This window comes from Seriola dumerili, unplaced genomic scaffold (assembly GCF_002260705.1).
Source record: "Seriola dumerili isolate Sdu_G_001 unplaced genomic scaffold, Sdu_1.0 BDQW01000458.1, whole genome shotgun sequence".
In the NCBI taxonomy this organism is placed as follows: domain Eukaryota; kingdom Metazoa; phylum Chordata; class Actinopteri; order Carangiformes; family Carangidae; genus Seriola; species Seriola dumerili.
Genome location: NW_019174713.1, coordinates 669,004 through 693,475, shown reverse-complemented (window position 1 = coordinate 693,475; position 24,472 = coordinate 669,004). Strand labels below are relative to the sequence as shown.

The 24,472-nt window shown below is 43.1% G+C and overlaps 1 protein-coding gene across 2 annotated transcripts; it reads left to right on the top strand.

Annotated features, from left to right (window-relative positions):
* Positions 1-1,422: 1,422 nt before the first annotated feature.
* On the top strand, positions 1,423-24,472 carry pipox (pipecolic acid and sarcosine oxidase). Of its 2 annotated transcripts, none has more exons than XM_022762972.1 (8): positions 1,423-1,630; positions 4,195-4,343; positions 9,119-9,332; positions 11,704-11,886; positions 14,265-14,417; positions 16,713-16,862; positions 19,266-19,341; positions 24,114-24,472. In XM_022762972.1, exons 1-8 carry the CDS (start codon positions 1,520-1,522, stop codon positions 24,242-24,244), a joined length of 1,167 nt encoding a protein of 388 aa, XP_022618693.1. In that variant the 5' UTR covers positions 1,423-1,519; the 3' UTR covers positions 24,245-24,472. The 2 variants fall into 2 exon arrangements, with proteins under 2 accessions (XP_022618693.1, XP_022618694.1); XM_022762973.1 differs by lacking the exon at positions 1,423-1,630 and adding an exon at positions 3,009-3,030.

Below are 24,472 nucleotides of genomic sequence, written 5' to 3'. Positions count from 1 at the left end.
TAAGAAAAGCACAGAGGTTACTTATCTCCAAGCTGGATTTTTTATTTTTCATACCGTCCACTAGCTTGGTGGAAACTGAAATATCTCAGCAACTATTAAATGGATTTTTTTTCTTTTTTCTTTTTTTTTGAAAGCACAAAGCTGCACAAACATTTTCACAAACGGTGCAGATGTAAACTGGAATGAAAAAGAGGATTCAGTGAATCTGCTCCACTTCATCATGTAGACTGAATATTAATAAGATGTATATCATATATATAAATCACTTTATATCTTCAGTTTGTTATCAGCTGCCCTCTCAGCAGCCGTAGTGCGCTACCCCCCCCCCCACACCCTCCCCTCCCGCTGCAGATGACTGACCTCTGGACTTTGGCGGCTGTTCATCATTACATAAGTGTGACAGGTTATCTGCTGAGGAGGGACAACTGCACTGCTGCGAGTGGCTTGTGTACAATACGTCACGTATTAACCGAGCTCGTGGGAAAAAGTTTATTTGCAACTAATAACTGCTCATTAAATCTTCTGTTGTAACATCACACACTCGTTTTGTTTACTGGTTGTCACACACACACACACGACGTGTTTGTTTGCTTTAACCTTCCAGGTTTGAACAGTTAAATATAACCGAGCTGTCACAGTGGAAACCTTTCCAACTCTCACTCTTGACTCTCGTCTCCAGCCCACACACTAACTCAGCTTCTTTCGTCTCTTCTACATTTGAGCCACTTTGAAAATGCAGAGAAGCAATTAACTGCTCATTGCTGTTTAACGCTGAATTAACGGCACCAAAGTTTAATTCATTATTATTTAATGAATGCATTCCTTTATTTGGATAGATTAGTTTTAAAGTTAGTTTTTCTTTATATCACTTCATTTTTTTTAAACTTCAAAATTTTTCAATTTACAATTAACTAATAATATACTTATAACAACGTATTATTATTGTCTATGATATTTATAATAATAGTTTTTTATAATGTTCATGGACACATTTGCTATTTATATAGTTTATGCCAGAATAAAATAAAATAAAATAAAGTTCATTCCACTGCTAGTTTAATTGTAATTATTGTAATACTTGACGAATGTGAACTCCAGTAAAAAGACAGCAGCAGGTGCAAAAGACAACACAGATAAAATCTGATAGATAAATATTAAACTTTTTTATACTACGTGAAAACTGCACCGCCGTGTTCTTTGCCCTACACTAAGACTGCCAGGCACTCACGTCCTGTTAACTCTCATCATAAATCCTCCTCTAACACTGGAGCAGGTGCACACCACAGCAAAGTCCCCAGTCCAGACCATAACCAGGTTCAGTCCGACCTTTGACCTGCAGGGGCCTCTGTGTGTGACGGAAACACTGCGTCCCTGGCAGACAACGCTCAGGGCGTAAGACCCTGAAAGTTCTCCACTCCTCCGGTTCCTCCTCCACTTTCAATGGGCGTGACTGTTGGAGCCTGCAGAGCAGCAGTGAAGTGTCTCTGCTTGTTGTCCGTCACCGGTGAATATAGCCGACATGTCGAGCACAGAGGAGTATGACTGCGTAGTGATCGGGGCCGGGGTGCAGGGCTCCTTCACGGCCTACCGGCTGGCGAAGAACAACCAGAGGACTCTTCTGCTGGAGCAGGTGTGTCACACACTCAACTTAGTGCTGGGAGATCAGCTGTTTCCAAGCACCGTCAGCAGACTGCAGAGCGAGGTTCACTTCACATGATCCAACTGTGCAAGCATGAATTTAACTGACGGGGGGGGGGGCGGGGGCAGGCTGTGATCACATCCGGTTCAGACTGGTCTGAAATCTAACGTCCAATTATCATTATAATCATTAATGACCCGTGACACTCATCTCTCCTCATCTCTACTGCTCTTTACTGACCCGCACATAACACTGCTCTGATTCATTATAATACATGTATATTACATTAACCTACATTTGTTATTTTTTATTTAATTTGTGTGTAACTGCTTAGATGTAAAACATCACTTTTGAAAAACTGTTGTGGATTTTTTCATTAACTTTTATTTATTTGTGTGTGTGTGTGTGTGTGTGTGTGTGTGTGTGTGTGTGTGTGTGTGTGTGTGTGTGTGTGTGTGTGTTTTAATTGGTGAAATAAAACATAATAGACAGTTGACATGATTGGATTTGGCAGGGTGTGTTGATGGTAGTGTGTTTACATTGTGAGATGTTTCAATAATAGTCTGTGGTATAAAATAATAATAGTAACATTAATAATAATAGTATAATAAGGACTTTGTGAACATATTGACATATTAAAGTGTATGTATGTACATACAGCAGAAAATATTAGAATATATTATTAACCACTTATACTCGTAGTAAGGGGCAGCAGGGGGGCCCCCCAGTCCAACCCCAAGTAACCTTGTGTGGGCCCCTGACTGGGGGCAGAGAAGGGGTTTCTAACACAGTGTGACCACTTCCTGCAGGAGCACCGACTCTCCCGCTCTCTGTGTTGTGTATCTACTAGTCATTAACCGGTCGTTAGTTGGAGGTGACTTCGGTTAGTAACAGTAACCATGCAGACACAGTACGAACCACAAGCGTTTTTACTCCAACACTTCCTCAGGATTATGTAATTCTGCAGGTGCTGTTTAAAGCCTCCTCATTACAGTTTGCTTTAGTGCATCTAATAATCAACTAATTTGTGGTTAATGAAACCACCTGCCCTCACTGATGCAGTTAACTGCTGTAACAACTCATCATTAATAGACAACTTGAACTTGTGTGTGTGTGTGCGCAGCGTTACTGGAGTGTGTTCATTATCAGACACATACAAAACATTTTCCTGGCTTTTTTTGTTGTTGTTGTTGTTGTTGATGTGAACTTTATGACGTGTGGAACCGGGGGACACTTAAATTGGCGGGACGCAACCGTGGCAGCAAGAACCAATCAGCGGCGCCCGTCCTCATCTTCCCTGACCTCGTCGTGTGTGATGTAATATTGTGTGAATGTGTTCTTCATGTAACTTCCGGCCTGTGGTCCTACAGTTCTGTTGAGCTCACTCATCGGTGAATCATCTGAGTGTGTGTTTGTGTTGAGTGCAGCTCTGTGTGTGTCTGACCGTCTCTTTGTTTCCGCCACGTGCTGCGCGTTGTGGCGACGGCTTCACGACACATCTGCTGTCACACACCGCGTCCTGCTGAAGTCCCACCTCTCTGCTTCTGCTTCTGCTGGTCTTTGGTCTGTTTTTTGTGGCTGGAAACAGATAAAGAGACTAGACTGAATACAAACACTACAGGGTCCAGCAGTAAGACCATGTTTTGACCCGGTCTTGTTTTCTTTTATCTCATTGTCACATCGCTCTCTGGCAGCTGGAGACGCTCCGCTGCTGTTGCAGCCGGCGTGAAGATGTCAACAGAACTCCTGAGCGGGAATCTCCCTCACAGCTTTTCCCTTCATCTTCACACATCAGGTCTTTTTCTTTAATGAAACTCGTCTTTGTCTTTACAACAACACTAGTTTCTCTTGTTAAGTTTCTATCACTTCTCCTCCTCCTTCTGCTAATACTCCCTGTTCAAGAAATACAGATACACCATAAAGATCAGATGGCTGCTGATGCTGTAGTGCAGTCATCAAAATGAATAATGACTTTGTTAGCAAATGGATCACCAATAAAGTTGCGACTGTGTATTCAGTGGCTTGAAAATGAAAAAATATATTATCTGCAAAACAGCTCTAACCACTATTGGAAAAGTCGCTGTTTGAAGATGCTTTACTTCTGTCACACTATGAAGACGTGGCGAAGCTGTGGCCCGACCATGATGCAATGCAAGTTACATCCACAGGACATCTGGGGAGAAGAGCGGTGACTGTTGGGATAGGCTGGGCCGCTGTATTTGAAGGAGCCTTTCGAAATGGGACGGTCTAGACGCCCCGCTGTGACGCAATCACACGCTGCCATCGCTCTGTTTCCTCCCGGCTGTGTAATCAATATATTTTTTTCCTGTTATTACCACGGAGACTAGTCTGACTTCCCAGCTAGACGTAAAAGCTTCACCTGGGCTCAACACGTACAGGGCTTGAATATAAATGGTGCACTAGTCACACCTTCGAGCTGGTTGTAATTATCAGTTACGGACGGACTCCCATGTCTACATACTTTTGGCCAAATTAAAAAAAAAAAAAAAAGTATTTAATTTTAACCAGGTGACATCATGTTCCTGTTTTCCCAGTTCGTCCTGCCCCACACCCGAGGGAGCTCCCACGGCCAGACCCGCATCATCCGCAAGGCCTACGAGCAGGACTTCTACACCCACATGATGGAGGAGTGCTACGAGCTGTGGGCTCAGCTGGAGAGGGAGGCAGGTGTCCGACTGTACAGGTGAGCAGTCGGCAGAAACACACGGGGGGAGGGGGGGGGCATTAAATAGAACACACCGTAAGGAGAGCTTCACCAGGACACGGAGATTTGTCACATTCGAGGTGTTGTGCGTGCGGCACAAGAGCAGCAACTCAATCCACGGGAGCCATAAATGCATGACTTTCTCATTACCTCCAGCGTCACTGAATCACCCCTTCACAGCTCCCATGTGCCCCCCCCACACACACACACACACATAAACTGTTAAACCTCTGATTTTCATTCGCGGAGCGCGGAGGAATCTGTGTGTTTACAAATATGACAGCAGCATCAAACTGCGCGCACGCTTCCAGCAGCTCAGCGAGTTTCCTGGTCGTATTACCTCCGAGCGGCCCCTGTTTGTTTCTCAGCACCAGCCAGAGGAATAACACCGATTCATTATTCACGTGTCGGGGGTAACAGATCATGATACCGAGCCGCGCCCACATTTGTGTTCCGTAGAAACACAGTGCGCCTCCCCGTCCCAGTGCGCCCATCCATAACTCATGACTGATGGGTCCACGTCTGAAAGCCACCTGTGCCCTTGGGCTGGCAAAAATAAAAAATAAAAGTCTGCATCACAGTGAGAAATGTCCGGAGCCAGGCTGGTGAGAGCAGATGAAACCATCATAAAAGGCCTCGAGCTAAAACGTAACCACCAGTACCATACATGACAACATGAGCACATCCACCAGCTGACCCAGTGCCACCAATCACCCACTCGGATAGGTGTCATATTTACAACCTTACACACACACACACACCTGCACTGCTTTTCCTTCCTCCAGTCGTAAACACACACCGGCACGCCGGGCGACATAGTCATTAAATCTTCTAATGGACGGCTGAAGCCTTCAGCTCATGGCGTCTGCGCCTCATGGCGACTGACAGATGTTGGAGCAGCCTTTAGGAAACACTGTTGGCAAAGAGTCAGCCATCTATCAAGCAGGTTGCTGAATTACACCCCGAGTTTCACAACCGCTCACGACAGCTTTACTGTCCACTGGACGTTTGGCGTCCAGTCAAATGTCACAGTTAAGATCATGTTGAAGTTCCCATACTGCACACTTTCAAGTGGTGATCCATAAGAAGATATATATCTGGTTTAAAGAACCAAAAACCATCTCAGTGTAGTTTCACATCTCCTCTCTCAGGCTTATCTGAGGCCAATCAGAAGAGAAGCTCAGAGCCTCCTCTCTTCTGATTGGCTCACTGACCTGCTGTTACTAGAGCTCTAGAGAGATAAGCCTGAGAGAGGAGATGTGAAACTACACTGAGACGGTTTTTGATTCTTAAAAGCACAAGTGTATCTTCTTATGGATCAACACTTCAAATAAAACACAGGAGAAGAAGAAAATATGGAGCTTTAAATCATGTCCGTCCTCCATCTTTCAGAACAACATCCTCTCTTATTTCTATATGTATGCCATTGCAGGTCAGTATTCAACCCATCTACACACTCTTTGTTCCTCATAAAGTCACAAAAATTGATGGCAGTTTGACAGTGCGGCGCTGCTCTGGTGGAAGTAAAGTAAAATAAATCCACAGTTTTCCTGACGGAGCACACTGTAACGATTTCTGTTAGAGCAGGACAGTTGGTATCACCGAGCTGAGTCAGCCGGGTGAGGACAGTCTGGTTGGCCGCTGTGTTCCCGGCACTTCAGGAGGTTGTTGCAGTTGGTGTGGACGAGACAGATGGATGCTTCTGTAACACTCGTCACTTCTGGTCAGCACCCACAGGTTGGATAAGGATTTATGCGTGAAACCAAAATTCTTGGTCAGTTTTTTCAGCAGAACTGGTGAAGAAGCAGAACTACAGAGTGAAATCCAAGTGCCACTTCAGCAGCAGTGAGTGGGTGCTCTGCCCTAAGATTGTTTTTCCTCTTTCATCTCTTTGAGTGTCCTCTCATGCACAAGTAAGGCATCGCAGACCAGCTGGGCTGGTGCACATGAATACGTGAGTGATGCTGGCGTGTGCTTCCGGGTTGAGAAGTCCTAATTTGTCAGAATAGCTTCGCAGTTATTTGGAAATGCCACGGTGGAAACGTGCATGAACGAATGTGTCAGGAGAGGCTTGATCTAAAATCAGCATGAGAAACACAAGTTTGGATTCTACAGTAAATAAGCTTGGTAAGGAATTTTTTTTGTATCAAAAACAGGTTGTTATTGCCTCCCAAAACAAGCTGGAGTGTTTTCTGATTTGTCATCCCTCAACATTCCAGTCTCCGAGCGCACCTGCTATTTTGGTTTCTTAAGTTGCAGCAGTGGGAAATGCAGAACGGCTGGGTGAAGTGGGATATACGTCGGATAGATCCAGTAGCATGACTGGTATCCTCGCTCCGAAACAGCTGCGTCAGTCACAGTGACAAATGCAGGAAATGGCTGGTGCAGAGCAGCACATCCTGTGAACACACGGCACCGCAAATCTGCAGCCAGAGGCAGATGGTGCGGCTTTTTAACAGTTAATTAGTGCAATGATGATACAAATGAATAATAAAAATATAGCTCGGTGAAGCAGTTTACATGACTGCATCAATCCAAAGCCGCTTCAGTCATAATTCTACTGTATTTTACATTGTACACACGTGATACAGCAGCATTTGCTTTGTAATCCTTCCAACCATTCGCTGCCTCTTATTATATCTGAGGGTCACATTGCTTTGTAATAAAAAAAATAAAACATGAACTTCTGTTTTTTATTTCTTCAAACTGCAGAGGAGGCTGTGATGCACAGGATTAATGAGCTCTGTTAATCTAAAATACCTGATTTGAATAAACCTCCCACTTGTTTGCTCCTCTCCTCCCACTTGTGCACCCGTGCACTGGCTGAAATACAAGTCAGAGGAGCAAAGGGAAACTCAAGGTCAGGAAAAGACCAAACAGTCAAAGTGCTGCTTGCAAGAGTCGTTGTTCTGCCACAGAAATCGAGCCCAGAGAGTGTACAGCCATGCTCGTGGTGACAGGCGATGGAAATTTCAAAGATCACGAACGACTGAACCGAACTGCATGGCAGTCCATGTAACGGGTGTCAAGATATTTCGCTCTGAACCAGAGGAAAAATTCAGCAGATCTCCAAAGTCATCAGGACTCATCATCTGGGCACTATGAATGTAGATCTTGTAGATGTTACAATATTTCATGCACCAGTCAAAGTCTGCAGGATTCATCGTCTGGTGACAATGAACGCTGGTACAAAACTGCACGGCAATCAATCCCAACAGTTTCTGAGATATTTCAGTCGGATAAAAGTGGCAGACTGACCTCACTTCAGTGGTTAAGAAGTTTGGTTAAGGGGAAACTACAGTTTCTTACAACTTGGGTCACATTTTTATAGCTCACCAAAGTAGTTGCTGAGATTTCAGAGCGTGACAAAAGCAGATAAAGGTTAGGGAAAGATGATCTTGTTAAAAGAGACCAGGTAGAAGACGAGATGCAAGACAGGACAACTGCGAGACATTATCCAGGATGGAGTCAAATGCGTCGTAAACTCAACCAGCTACCCTCACGTCATGAGGACGAGACCTCACAACTGCTACTGTTGCATTCATCCTTATCTAAACTTTTCTAAAGATACATATGCGTTAATGCGTTAATATTGTGTTCTCCACCCTCTTGACCAGGTGAGGAAAGTTTTACCTTGTTTGAACGTTTGCCCAGACTCTATCTTTGGAGGGAAAACATATGGGAAACAAGCAAGGAGGAGGTTGAGTGCATATGAACAGCATTTCCTCTTTGCTTCCAGCTGACCTAGTGAATGCATCAGGGGGTTGTGAGTCCTCACTGACGGAAACTTCAAGATTAAACACAATTAGACTTTAAAATTGAGATATCTTAAAAAAGATATAACTTATGCAGTATGTTATTCGTACTCTGAATCCTCAACATGAATAACTCTCTGGACGTGTGAGCTGATGTCTCTCTGTGAATGCAGATTTTATTTTTTTTCTTCATTCCACCAGCACCTCGCTGTCCTGTGTCAAGTTTAATAGTTTTTTTCAAGGGTGCATAGGAAGGCAGCGGGGGGTTTGTGAGGAGAAACCTGTTGTGTTGATGACCCTGAGTCGATCCACCCAGCTGCATGAAGACAATACTCAACAACAGCTCTATTCAACACAGTGTTGCATTTTCACTCCACTATCAACAGCTGCGTTCAGGTTGTTCACAAGAGTACAATACATGTAATTTCACCGCAGAGAAGTCAAGACAGAGATTACTATACTGGAGCGTTTACAAACCGCCAAATCCATGACGTCATAGTTTTTTTTGGAAAATCTCCCGGGGCATCCTGGCACAGTGGCGCCATGCTGCTGCTCTTCAGGTACAAACTGAAGCTTCAGTGGTAAATGCAAATCACAGAGAAACAAAACCTTCTTCCAACATGTTGTTTCAAGGTCAGGAAGGGAAACAACAAGGTGAACAGGAAACTACTACTAATTCTGAACTCAAGGTTCCTTATTAGCTTTTATTGGAGCTTTCAACCTGATGATTATCTGATGACATGGCCTTCGTCAAGATTTTTCAAGTGTCGTTACATAACCTTTTTAAAAAGATAACATTTCAACATTGACATGATGACACAAGCTTTTTTACTGTGCAATCACTGATGACAACCCTGAAATGTGGTCGAAAGCTGCGTAAAAGCTAGTAGGTGACATTTGAGTTGAAATGTTTTTGTTCCACAAGGTCTGAAAGAACCAGAAGTCAAATGATGAATAGGTCCTTTCTGGTCTTCACCTCCACTGATTTCCCCCCCTCAGACAAACAGGACTCCTGGTGATGGGACCGGAGAACAGCCAGAATTACCAGCTGATTAAAACCACCCTGGAGAGGAACAAGGTTCCCACGGTGGTCCTGACCCGTGACAACTTCAGCCAGCACATCCCCAACTTCAACCTGGCCGAGGGAGATGGAGCGGTGGTGGACATAACTGCTGGCGTTCTGTATGCTGACCGCGCACTCAAGACCGTACAGGTACTGCATAGATATCATTGGTAGATTAGGTGTATGTTAGCTTCAGGAAGTACAGGTGAACGATGTGGTCCACATAGGATATGATGCGTTAGAGATCCCCCAATCCAAGTTGCGAGTGAAGTCTAATCGAGACTAATCATGGAGGTAGGGCTGGGCCATATGACGATTATGTCAAACTTTTTACTTTGTCGCTTTTCTGCTTTTATATTCGGCAATGTGATTGTGTTCCAAGCGATTAAACCAATTCGTGGCATTACCTTTGGTCGCCATCGATGTTGCGCTCACCACTATCTGGTAGTTGTGACTGTTGAAGACCCATTCACGAGGCGAGGCGGGTGTCTGCGCCATCGTTTCCAGACTACAGGTCCAGACTGCAACACTAAACACTTTTCAAACTTAAAAACAGGTCACACCAGCAGGGTTTCCAAAAGTCTCCGTTTCCAGAAATTGAAAACTACTGGAGTGTGGCCGCCCGTAAAACTAAAACGTATTAGTGTCGGTGTAGCCTGAGGGATCAAGTTACACCATTGGTCAGCTTGCCAAATGTTGGAGTTTCCCCAATGGTTGATGCTCTTTCAAAACAATTCGGCACAAACCAGCAGTGTTGCCACCTCAGCTCCTTTATCACTAGATTAACCGACTGTCTCAGGCCCCTTAAGCTTAGACTTAAACTAAAACGCTCAAGTGTGGATGTAGCCTAGAGGCTCAGAGTTTTAACTTGAGTCCTCCATTTCGCCAGCTTTGCTTTGAGTGACCGCGGACTAACGTTAGTCAGACGATGCGGAACATGAGGTAGTAATTTTTTAAACGGGGACAGTTCACAAATGAACGCATTGGGGAAAGTATTAACTGAATTAACCGATATGAGCAAGATTAATCACGTTAGCGGCTCTTAATGTCGGTTTTGATACCGTTTTGGTTGATTGCCTTACATGGAGGTCTATAAAGTTCATTCACCTCAAACAATCTGCGTCTTAAAGTTTTCAAGGATTTTTCAAGGTCTCTCTCGTCTTGGTAAGTATGAAATGCTCAATGTCTGTCATCTCTCACATGCTAAAATGTGTGGTCCTTTAAAAGGTGCATTTCAAAGCATTAATAGAAAATTACCCAGTATGTCACTGAAAAGAAAATTTCAATAAAATATAAATTGATGTCTGCTCCAGGGTTCATGACGGAAAGTCTGTGTGTTGATGGAAATCTGTGTAAAACTGTAGACAATTCTCCTGTAGCAAAAACCTTTGAGAGCATGTGGAAGTAACGAGAGATAAAAGAAGCAAAACACTTTCTGATTTCATATGTGAGAAGCAGATAGAAAACCGGGCTGAAAAATACCCAGATGTGGATAATTGAACATATTTCATTGCCTTTGTTTTAATCTAATAATAGCTCACAGCAGGGATATCTTCAGCAATAAATTCACATTACTGGACTCTGTCAGCACTGACAAAAAGCACTGGAGGAGAACAGACTCATCCGTGGCTGCCAGGTCAAGCACAAAACACTGCTTTGTTGTTTCAATGAGGTGCCACTTTCAATTGACTGGACAGATGTTCAGCCGCTTTTCTTTTTTCTTTTTTTGTGAAGCAGCAGTCAATTAGAAATTAAAGCTTGTGGTGATAGATGTGTAATAGATCAGTAGATTATTGCTTTGTGTATTTTCATGCAACGGCTCTTTAATAGCCTCTTGCCTTTAATATTATGTCATAATAAACGTCGCAATTGATCTGTCTTGTTACATTATCTCAGAGTGGCAGGTTTCTTAATGTCTTTTTCTACTCTCTGTTCTCTCGCTCTCTTTGAAATCTTTGAAAACTCTGCTGATTTTCTTTCACGGTTGCACACAGGGCCAACTCAGGTGCGTCTGGGGCCCTAAACTGTTTGACGACCAGACACCAACACTGTTGATCCGGTCGTTGCGGTGATGTAGGCTAGCTAAACTGATTGCATTGTGACACAAAAGCATAATTCACCCGTGGGGAAAGAGGGAACTGTAAATCAGCACAGTCACTGATTTCACTTTGAGCTACTGACGGAACATCAGCAGCATCAGAACAGTGCTGATCTTACAAGCACCGCAACAGAATACCAACGAGACGAAGCGGCTGAAAAATGGCGCCCACATGGAAGTGCCAAAATCTGCAGTCCCTCTAATGGCCACTTGAGGCTGACTCCAAAAGTGTTAACGTTAAAGTGCCCAACTTTACACCACGAATAGATACAGATATGTTGTGACTGAATTCTTAAAAACAAAATATGTCAATTAATACTTCTTTAGGAGTGACTGCTGATCAACGGTTATATTTGAAGCACTTACTAACATTTACGTTCATGCCATTTAAAATGTTTTCATTCTGTCGGTCTCTTCTCCCAGGGGCAGTTTCAGAAGTTGGGTGGGATCATAAGAGACAAAGAGAAGGTAATGGACATCAAACCCGGCCCGGTTGTGACAGTGTCAACCTCTGCCGGTGTTTATCGAACCAAGAGACTGGTGATCACGGCCGGACCCTGGGCTAATAGACTGCTGAGCCACACTGGCTTACAGCTGCCACTGGAGGTACCTCAAACGTTCTCTTCATATGCACCGTTCTGTTTTATAAACGTCATTCATTGTGAATCTGCAGAGACACCGTCCCCTCCACCAATATTTAGACCAGTCAATGAAAAGAACGGCAAAGCAGAGGCATTATCAAGCATTAAGCTTGGTCGATTTTAGATATGATTGAATACATTTGCCTTCACTTTATCCGCTGTCATCTGTGGTCTCTAATGTAGAAACATTACAGCCTATAGCAAGATCTTTGATGAAGTCCTAAGGAGTTGACGAAAATGCAGAAACACACCCTAACTCGCCACGTTACGGAAAGTCATAATAATTTCTTGAATCCACACCAAAATTTAATTTGTTCCCCTCTGATCCATGACTCATCCCTCCTCCAAGTTTGGAGGAGGTAATAAACTTAGATAAATATGGTAGACATTATTCTTATTCTTATTATTACCTCCACCAAGGGGGTCATGATAACACCTGGGTCTGTTTTTTTGGTGCAGATTCCAGGAATTTTTTTTAATCACTTTCCTGTACATTGACAGATTTGAGGGCAGTTTTGGACATTTTCATCAGTTTGTCAGAGAGTAAAGTTTGGATCTTGATGTAAAAAAGATCACGTTTATAGTGTTGAGATCTATGAGTTTGTACAGTTTGATGGGACTGTTTGGCCTTGGCGGAGTTATGCACTCTCTGCCGCTCTAGTTGTTTATTTAGTGTGTTACATCGTCATATTCATATCGCTTTGGATTACGAGTAATTTCCCGAGCAAACTGAAGTGAAGTCTTCACCCCATGTGGACTCTCTTAAAGTCGGCAGAAAGTCCGCTTCAGGCCCCTTGTGGATTTTAATGAACTGCGGATTTGTACAGCCCTCAGCACTCGCTGACCACCCGGGATTGAGCCTGTTTAAAGTCTGCGAGCGTGGTAGACGCTGAACATTTGGATTCAGCTATAGTCAGGCAAGGCAAGTCTTTTCCATCTTACAATATGCCATACATTCTGAAAAGAGAAGGTGATGGAGAAACAAGCAGACAGCTGTTAGAGTGGAGAGCTGGAGCTGATATTGGAGTTGCATTATTCAGGCTTGCAGCGAGCTGTGGGGGGGCCTGGGGAATGCCATGCCTGTGTGAACGGATAGAAAAGCACAGACTCCGAGTTCATTGGCTCGTCGGAGTACTTCAGTCTGAATTTTTATGGTGCCCGGGAACGAGTGCACGGCCGGTTAGTTCATTACACTGAAAGCTCCTGAACAATGTGTCCTTATTATGGCCCACCGTCAGATGGACGTCGTCTGCACGGTCATGTGTACGTTTCGTTAAATCCTAAGTCCCACCTCGCTGCTGCAGAGCTGCTTTGTAATTGCACTTTATGAGCAGAAAAAAAAAAAACCAGAGAAGGGGGGGTTATGCGTTTTGTTTGTATTTTAAGAATAAGGTTTTAGTGAAAGCTGCCATTTCTGTTTCAGTGTGTATTCATTCAGGAGTCTCATACTGATCTATTCACTGTATTGATTAATGAAACTGCATCATCATATCTGAGGCTGCCCACGCTCAACAACTTCTACCAAGATCACCACGACAACAGTTCCACTTCAGCAACACTCAAGGCATCTGAAAAACCTCTGATCACATTTCAGTTGAATCCGATATTTCGTGTCCCCGATGGTTTCTGTGTCCTCGTGACCTTTCCTCTCGCACCGTCCACTTGAACACAGGGAAAAGTAAAAAGCAGATTGGCATGAAATTTACGGAGGGCGGCAAATTAATGCCGTTCAAAGGATGAAGTCTTTGTATTTTTGGACAGGGGTGAATACAAACCATTCTCTCTTGTCATTTGTTTAAATACCTAAAAGGGAAATTTACTTTTGCCTGACAAATCCAGTTAATCCAGCTAATCAAATCCAGAGGATGTCTCCTGGAGTTTTAGTCTTAGAGATTTATGTATTAAACTTTTGAAGTTAAACTACTTGATTTTTGCAACTCAGGCTGTTAAAACCTCATTTAATTGCAGAACAAGTTTGAAACGTGTTGTTGCACAGAATGAGGAGTATAGATTTCATCCCCCATCCACTTGCATTGGAAGGACATGAAGAAGGCTACTTCCACACGGGAATCGAACACCGCTCTCCTGTGTCACATTCATCCACCACCACCTCCTGCTGACGTGGACTTTATCTCTATATACTACGTCACCAACACTTTTCCCTTCGCTCCTGTCATAATTACTACGGCCACTAGGTGTCGCTTAGCAACAAAACGTAACTATGGGTCATAACAACCTGCATCAAGTTGCATCAAAACTGAAGCGTGGTCAGTCATTAGGTCTTAAGTAGGATCCAGGTCTCTGGGGGCGTCATTGTTTTTCCCTGGTTTCTCTCCACTGTAGGTGGTGAAGATCAACGTGTGCTACTGGAAGGAGAAGGTTCCTGGATCATACGACGTGAAGCGGCGCTTTCCCTGCTTCCTGCTCACTGAGGGCGAAGAGGCCGACGAACACATCTACGGCCTCCCGTCCAACGAGTACCCGGGTCTGGTGAAGGTACGTCACAGGAACTGGATCGTCCAGTCTGACTTCACATCACAGAAACTCTAGATTCTGCACATAGTCCTCCAACATTCATGGTAATTATTTAAAAAAGGAGGATATATTAATGATCATTCATTTTTTAATATGCTTTCATTTATCTATCAATTGGCTTCATTTTTCAGCATTAGTGTTTAAACCAGTGCTGTCTGTGCACAGATGCAAATACAGCTTTTCATTATACAAAGGCACATGCACTCACTGGAGCACTGCTCATCACATGATGTGGTTTATTATACAATAATTTCGATATATGCAGAAATATATATTTATGAACATTATATTGGACATAAACATTGTTGTTTCAAAGCCATTCTTGTGTCGCCTTCCTGCAAAACAAATTCTCTCAAGTACCAGTTTGCAGTGATTTGTTTATTTATATTTGCAGTGAATAATAAAACTAATTAACACAGATTTTGAAATAGATAATCATTTATTTCTCACACCTATAGGAGAGACAGAAAAAGAGGGCCGACTGCTACTTCTCTGAAACGAAAAACACTGCTGCAAAGTCAACTGTAAAATGTGATGTGTCCTACCTCAACATCAGATTAGTTGTGGGAGTTGTGCTGGGTTTGATGGCACATCTTTATTTCGGGGCATTATGGCAGACCAGCGGGAGCTCGCTGCCTAATGGCAGACCACATGCATAGAAGAGGGGGGGGGACAGATGGTGGTGCCACGTCGTATTATTCACTCTGAGACACAGTCACCAGAGCTACTGTATGTCCAATATTTGGACCATTAAACATAATTTGAAAGAAAATGAAGCAGAGAAGGATATTGTAATTACTTATATTGTGTGTGTGTTCCCTTAATCCCTCAGCTCCCTCGCTGTGCCTCTAGCCTCTGAGTTAGACTGTATGTGTCAGACCATATAGAGCACATTAAAGCAGCTTTGAGAGTTTGCTGTGTGTAAATACTGCTACATTAAACTTCACCCGATATATTCTAAAAGTAAACCCAGTGAGTGCTGCAGAAACGCACAGGAAACAGTCGACTCTTTAGTCTTTATCTTCTTACTCAACTGTGTTGTTAGACAACATAACGTCTATCGTCGTGGCTATGCAGACGACACTCAGCTGTATATTCATGTGAACCCAGATAATTACTGTTGTATTAATAACTTGATTACATGCAATCAAAACAAATTTTTATACATAAAAACATTGATTATGACAAATATTTCCAACTACTTCCTGTTTGGATAATTATACAGATACAGCGAGTAACTTCTTTGTTTTCAGTCATTGCACAGATGTTGAGGTAGTTACTGATGTTTTTATTTTCAATGTTCCTCATTGCACATCAGCTGTAAAACTGTCAGCACAAGACGGATTATGGATTTGGGACTGCTGAATGCTAAAGTAAAGAGCGCACTGGCACCTGCTTCTTTGAATAGGAATGGGTTTGCAGTGGACGTGAGGACGTCCATGCTTTCCCTGTTTTGACTTGTTGTCATTCAGATGATGGTGAGGTAAGTAAACAAAGCAGGAATTACACAAAGACCTGAGATTAGTGAATACAACATTAATAGAGGCAGAATTTGCTGTACGCTATAAGTCTGTGAAAATAAAACTATTGAAAATCAACAAATACCAACATATACCCCATGAAAAATACAGTGAGTGCTCCTATTCATTTATGCATGGTAGGCTTGGGCTGATATTCAATAGTATCAAATATCGCACCAATATCGACTATCACTATATTTCCTACCATATGCAATATTTTTCATTATTTTATTTATTTATTTATTGGTAGTTTTGCACAGTCTTCCCTGCTGCTGAATCGGACCCTCATTTCACCTCATTGCTTACTGCAACGCTGCATCAAGATACTAAAAGGAGCTTTTTCTAAGTTTTGCTATTGCTACATAGCTAGCGTTAGCATTAACTGCTGTGCACTTACTACTTTAGAGGTTACATGTTCAGCGTCAAACTTCATTCCCTTACTCACCAACTGCCGTCTGCAGAGGTGGCAAGCAACGACAACGTTAACTCCTGTCTCTATCACGTCTTTTCTTCTACTGAGGTTAGCACGCTAACAAGCTAGCCACAGCCCGTCTTGTCCGACTTTCTGATAGAGACAACCACCACCACCTGCCCCCAGCAAGAGACCGCCTTCAGCAGCAGAGAAAACTTACGAACAGCCCCTTTAAATTTTGGATGTCACCCAAACCTAACGCAGGGTTGCCGAGCTTTAGTGCTTCATATTGAAATAATATTGATGATGTCATCCTGTCCATAGATATGCTACCACATGGGCAGCGAGACGGACCCGGACCAGAGAGACAAGCAGACAGACAGGTCTGACATCGACATCCTCCAGCGCTACGTCGCCCGCTGTTTACCAGGCCTGATCCCTGAACCTGCCGTGGTGGAGAGCTGCATGTATACGGTTAAGTATCGACACTGAACATCACGCTGTTCTTAATCCATCAAAGTGCTGAGATTTAAGCTTCAGAACGTAAAGGAATCCGATGTTATCCGTCGGTCATCGAGAAATATCAGGAAAGTCAACACATCTGTCACTGGCAACACTCGCATACATTTATTTAAAGGGGATTCGAAGGGATCTAAACAGCATTTTACTCATTTTGCAGGAGACTAAACTCTATCTTGTTTATGAAGGATAGGATTACAGGAATTATATTAAAACTGAAAATATGTTGTAGGCTTAGCAATTATCCCTCCAAGTGTTTTGTGCGGAAAGAACACACGTGCATTTGCTCCCTTATCACTCCAGAGGTAACACAGGGTTTATTCCTCCTTTTTAAGATTGATTAATAATTACAACTTTATTTCTTTGATCAGAAACAGCAGGAGTTTTCCATAGACTGAACAAATCTCACTTTGATTCAAAATGACAACCCTGCCTCCCTGAAGATTACATTACAATTTAACTGCAACAGCAAATACGTTTTGTTGGATTTTAATGATTGAAGCTGCACATTTATTAAAAAAGGCAACAGATTTCAAAAGGGAGATGGATGACAGGAATACAAAACACAGGACACACGATACCAGAGTCAGTCCCATCTGTGGTTACATTCAGCCAACAAAACACTTTGGTTGAGGTAAAGAAAAGATGGTTTTTGTTAAATGTAAATAAACATATTGTGTCATTGTGAACGTTTTCTTTATTCAAATCAGACCAGGATGTTTCTCTAACCTGAACCAAAGAGCCGTGAGAGTCTGAACAGAATCATAAAACAGTTTAATAAAGCTGGAGTCACTACAAGAGAATCTGTTTTCTGCAGGATCAGATATTTTTAATATATATAGTGTTTCCTACAAAACATATTTACTGTTGCAGTTTAATTGTATGGAAACGTAATTTCTAGGAGACAGTGGTTGCACTCAATCCTAAACGTCACCATATCACGTCTACAAATATATATTGATGTGTAAAAATCATTCGATAGTTGTGTTAAATATACACAAATAATGAATATGTTTGGCTCTTTAATACCTGTATATGCTGAAGAGTTTACATGTCACATTTTTCCCCAGCCCCTCTCTGACAGATATCAAAGTTACCACAAGCTAACGACATTTGCCATGCAAAGTTTCCGTATGTACTCAAAAAATACTAAAATAACATTCGTGCTCCCCAGAGGACGGACCCCAGTTTTAACTCCACCTCTGCCAAGACTCACAATAGCTACATTTTCAGTGTGTTCGCTCATATTGCAATAAACATTGAAGCTTCTCTGAGCCACAGGTGTTAGATTTTGTTTAAAGCATGCAGAACTGTGTGTGTGTGTGTGTGTGTGTTGCAGGGATGGGGGATTGTGCAGCTGCTCTGCCCTCCAGCAACACTAGCTGCTTTTACCACGATCACATACTGAAGCTGTAGGAAAACATAATATCTGTGACCTTGTCCAATGCCACTGAAAATCCTGACAGTCACGCTCTTTTCTCACTGAACAGGAAGCGTGGTGCACCATCACCACTGATTCTCAAAAGAGGACAGAGTGCTCAATTACACGTGTCTCTACACTTCTTGTTAAATTTCGCGTTCTGTCAGAGGTCGTTATGTTTTCTACGACGGACTCTTTTCATGCAGTTAAACACATTTTAAAACACATTTTCCTCAAAGACACAATGACAGACGCAGCTCCAGAGGCCACACGGCCGTATGGAGAGAGTACGTATCCTTGTCAAGTGCTTCCAAGGACAGTCAGCAGCTGCTCAGTTCACTATTCGTGTCTCCATATAGTGGAATGAGAAGGCGGGAGAGAGAAGGACACTCTGGACTGAGGCTGCGTCCACACCAATACATTTTAGTTTTAAAGCGGCATTTTCAAACCGAAAACAAGCGTTTCAGTTGCATATGAGAAATAATCTCCGTCCAGACTAACACACCTGAAAATGCATATCACATGACCATTCAGGCATACAGGGCGTGTAAACAGGAAGTGGATTGTCGACTCTGCAGTTGGTTAGTTTCAGAAAATACTACGAACGAGGAACAACAGAGACAGTTGTAGCGTTAAGATGCAGAATTCAACTGAGCAACAGCTGCTAGCAGAGACAACAAGGTCAGCCACTGGTAGTCGAGGCTGATAAGATCCACTCAGGAGGCGAAGGTGGGTGTGTCTTTGCATCGTTTTTGCTCGTCCAGACTAAAACGCCACAGCAGAGTTTTCAAACTACAACGGGGAAAGCGTTTGCAAAAGTCTCACTTTAAAAAAGGAAACTCCGGAGTAGCGTCGACACCAGGAATAAACGTAGCAAAAGTGATGCGTTTTAAATTTTGGACTTTGCTCATGTTCGTGTTTTGTTGTTGTTTTCGCAGCTAACACCTGACCGTCATTTTGTGCTGGACCGTCACCCCAACCACAGTAACATAGTGATCGGAGCCGGATTCTCAGGTACAACACAAACCAAATGATGTGTGTGTTAACGTGATTATGGAGATGCTGCACAGACATGTAAACCAGACTAAGACCTTACAACAGTGTTAGCGGCTCTGTGAAGCTGTGCTTAGGTCTAATGGTGCTTTGCGCTAAATGCTAACATGTTTACAATGGCAAAGTTAACATGCTGAAGTGTAACATGTTCACCATTGTAGTGTTGGTGCTAGCATTCGCTAATTAGCACTAAACATAATGTCGCTGATAAAAAACATTGGACTTTTCAAGGCACTTAGTTGTAAATCAAAGTATTGGACAAATTAAAGTTTGACTACATGATGGTGTCGGATGAAAAGTCAGAGGATCATTTAAGTCACTGCAGGACATCTTGTTAAGAAGCTGCTGCCAACAGTAGAGTTTATTTGTTTCTCTGATTTGTACAGACATGTGAAGGGCACCACTGATAATGATCAGGCTTTCACAGAGAGCGTTTACAATAATGGAAGCGGCCAAGTAACTAGACGGTTAGTAGCAGCTGATCCTGGCAGACTGAAAGTGTAGAGAATGAGTAAATGTAATAAAATCTCCTGAAGAACCTTTGGCATTCAAACAGAAGGAATCGGCCTCCAGTTTATTTCATAATCCAAAAGAGGGCAACATCTCATCCTCCCGCTTTGGAAGGAAGGAAGAAGAACATTACTCACGGTGTCAGAGTCGACCCGCGAGGAGCGTCGGCAAACATAAAACCAATATTTCAGTCTGAGCCAAAGTGGTAGACAAGCCAAACAGATGACCGGCGTTGGCTTCTCTACCGCTAGCAAGGTTAAAAAAATAAATTTAAAAAAAAGTAAACGACAATACATTTAGAAAGAAGAATGAAGAAGAAGCTGCAACAGCAATTCCGTCACTGTGAAAGGAGGGGGCTGAAAAAAATATAGTGGCTGCAGCGCAATTAAAGATATCTGACATAGACAGGCCCATTTTAATTTGTCCCAGTAGTTGTTGAGATTTTTCAGCGTGGACCAAAGTGGTGGACTCGTCTGAGCGGCACAGAAATGAGAGAAACACAAACACAAGGACCTTTAACACCTGCACTGAACGTCTGTCTCGTCTTTACAATCATTTATTCAAAATGCCATCAAGAGAGTCGCCGGAAAAAACAGCACCACAAACGGTGTCTGCGCTCTGAAGCCGGTGGAGTCAAGTAGAAAATGTCGGTGTCAAAATGAAAATGTCAAAATCTCGATAAGACAAAAGAGCAGAAAGCTCCTCGTGCAGCAGATGTGAGCCGACGAGTGCCAGCACAAAAACAGCTGCAGCAGCCAAATGAATCAGCATCACTTGTTCCCCCTCACCCAGGAGGAGCACGGAGCCAAGTGGCCCAGTGCTCAGTGTGCAGCACAGAGGAGTGTCTGAAGAGCTGCGTGTGTGTGTGTGTGTGTGTGTGTGTGTGTGTGTGTGTGTGTGTGAGAGTAGCTTGTACATAAAAAGCTCCAGAGGTACAGCACATGTTTGTGACCAGTGTGGGTCAGAGGAAGGAGATCACAGAGTCTGAGGAGGATTTATTGGACAGGAAAAAGAAAAAAACAAAATGGAGTCCAGCAGCTGTCAACATCAGAACATCAGGTGCAGACAGAATCAGAACCTTATGTGGAGCTGGCTTCACCTGTTGTCTTGATAAAGTCAGGACCAGTTTTCAGTCAAACACTGTTCTGTCACAGTAACTGCAATTTGAGGTGTGTTCACTTGCAGCCACTAAATTACCAAAAAAAAAAGTGCAAATACAAACAAAACCTGCCTTGTTCTTGACCCACGACCTGCCTGGACAATAAGGTCAGATTTAACTTTTCAACCATGACTAAAGCATGACTTCATACCAGTCCTGACCAATCAGAAGGAGTGTGTAGTAAAGCCATCACATGACCTTCAAATACAAAGCAGTTAATCAGAAAGTGAACACAAACATTACCAACAATACCCAGAGACAATCTGCTCCCTCGAACTCCCTGCAGGTATTAAACAGAGAACGCTACACCTTGATTAACAGAAAGGAAAAGATAATAATATAAGCAGTAAGCAGAACAGAATTAAACAGCTCCACAATACATCCTAACTCCTCAGTGTCACACTTTATCTAAGGTGCTTAGTGAGACAATTTATATCGATTTGAGCTGATAAATCAGTCTAATTAGCTTGTTAGCTTATTTGCTACTGCTGCCTCTTAACACTGAAGGAGAAAAGACTGTTGCACCATCATAACTGATCTCAGGAAGTCAAGGACAGCTTGACCAGCGCACTTTGGCTATAGCTAGTCTCCCCCCTCCGCTTGACGCGGTCACGTCCACAAAAAGATACAAACAGCCGGAAGTCAAGCTAGCTTCCAGAGATAACAGCCTGCTGCCGCCACAAGAGGGCAGTGAACTACAAGAAGAATACAAACAGACAAGATCAGATGCTTCATGGGACAGAACTGAGATGTCAGGAGAGAGATATCGCTTCCACTTCTGTATCGTTCTACCTGATGGCCCCGGTCCTGACCTCACACCTCTGCTCCGGAGACTTGTTGTGTGTGAAAATATCAGGAGATCAAACCAGCCCGAAGCTCCTGACCTTCATCTCTGCAGGATTTTCTGCTTCGCCATGATTGGCCGATTGGATAATTGCATGTAAAGCAGGTGTTGAGGTGCGATGGGCCATGACTAATGTGCTCACAGTTGGACACGGTAAACTCCACATGTAACAGGGACATAGATCCTTAACTTTTAATAAGTTCTTGTCCATTGTGAGAGAGGTGGGAGAGCACCTCTCCTCTCTTCATGCAGTCATGTCCTTTACTTAATTACATCTGAAATTAATATCCTGCTCACAATCCTCTACTTGCAGAGCAGCAGGATAACGGGACTAAAAGTCTAAAAGACCGGCAATACGAAATGTTGAACAAATGAATTACATACTAATGATCTTGCTATTCACAGAGCCTTGTGGGTAGTGAATGACTTTCACTCCAAATGCACAAGTGCAACATTTTGCTAAGTGAGGCCATTTCGGTGAATGGAGGATGCTGCTTAGCCATGAAACCCTCGCGCTGGCCCGATTTCCCGCCAGGAGATTCTGCTGGGTTCTGCTCTACCTTGCGTGTGCATCTGGTGTCAAAGACAATGACTGAAATGAGGAATGAATGAAAAGGGGCTTTAACGAAAGTGCAGTCTGCTTCCTCCTCTGCCCTTTGTTGATGCCAGATGTGTGGCAGAACGTGCACACATGTGCGTGTGCAAGAGACAAACAAAACTGTGCTATTTAGCTCAAAACAGTGCTAAATGCTAACATGAGCATGCTAACAAAAGCCCAATGAGAAAGCTAACACACAGCTGTTAACCATGTTTACTATATTGGTTTAGTACAGAAGCTGAGAGAGGCCAAACTCGTATTAAAAAATATTTTTTATCCCGTTATCTCAAAATGACAAAGCCATGATCAGGAGAAAACTATTTTTTGTCATCTCGAGATAACGAGACAATTTACTCCGTTATCTGGACATAACAAAGCTTGTTTTCTCATTATAATTACACTGTTAATCAGCGATCAGATGTGCCAAGCCAGTATGAACAACTTCTAGTGCTGTATGAAGGTGCAGATTCTCTGGACTGCGTGTTTCTCCTGATAATATCTCCTTATCTCTGGATAACGATCTTTTATTTTTTCTTTTAATATTTGCGAGTACGGCCTTTCTCGGCTTCCGTAGTTTAGCATGGCGAGAATTTTGTAAGGCACAAACAAAGTATAAGACGTTTTGAGATGTTGATTTGAAACAACTTAATGAAAACTCAACAGACCAACAGAGATGGTGGGATTCATCCTCTGGGGACCATGAACGTCTTTACCAAACTTCAAGGAAATCCATCCTAGCTGAAATATTTCAAGTCAATTAATTAAAATCCTCCCCCAACGCTGTATCTGTTTAATTAGTGGGTTAGTTAGCCGTGTTCCTAGTGCTAATTAATATGCGTGCTGTATGTTCTCACTCTGCAGCAGCAGTGCAGAAGCTCAGAGACATATTGGAGACGTTCACAGGGCCTATCCATAATACAGGAAAAAAAATAAAATAAAAAGTGTGTTGCCTTCCTCCTCCTCCTTCACTACGTGCATTCGTCATCAAAGCCCAACACAAGTGCTTTAAAGCAAGTGCTGGGGGGTTGCCATGGCTACAAAGTCACCCTGTGGGCCTGGCCATCTATTGAGGTTTTCCATTCTTTTTCTCTGGCAAGATGAAAATTCACGTGGCCAAACTGTCAGAGCCGAGCTTTTATGACTTCAAAGCCGAGCGGAATCCAGGGGAGCTGCGAGACCTTTGTCAGATGGCAGTGAGCTGCATTCCTCAAGCCCTGTTGACATTCACAATTTGCCTCTCAGACCTTAGCAACAAGAAAACTCGGGCTGCCGCATTTTGAAAATAGACGCTCTCTCGTCTCACTCCTGGGCCCGAGCACATGAAACCATTATGCAAAGAAAGGACAAATCTCCCTTATTTAGCTTTTGGTCCCAGTTCACTAAAGTGAAGAGATGCTCAGTGACAGGCATCGCAACAGCTTTGCTCCTCTTTTATGTATTCATTCGTGAGGGGCTTGAACCCATCGCCTGACTCAGACAAAGGCCCAGAGACGCAGAGATATTTATAGGCAAACTACAAGGTGCAGGGCACGGACTCGCTCACATTAGGACACTGATTCACCTGACACCGCTTGTTGACCTGTGTACATATTTTATTTACTGATATGACTTCTCTTCTCCAGGTCACGGCTTCAAGTTTGGACCAATCATTGGGAAGCTTCTGTGTGAACTCAGCCTGGGAGAAGTGCCTTCCTACGACCTTTCACCTTTCCGAATCACACGCTTCCAGGCGAAGACCAAATCAGCTCTATAGAGCTTTATAGAACTGGAGCATCAAGAAGTTTTATGTAATTGTAACGAACGTATGATTTGACATTGTTGTGGTAATTTAGCACAATCACACAATATGTTTTGTCTACTGTTTTATTTGATGTTGCCAATTCCACATGGCGTGATCAGCTGTGCAGCACTTAAAGGTCCCATATAAGCTAAAGGTCTCTGTCCATGTGTAGTGTGATTATAGATCAGCTCTAGCTTCTAT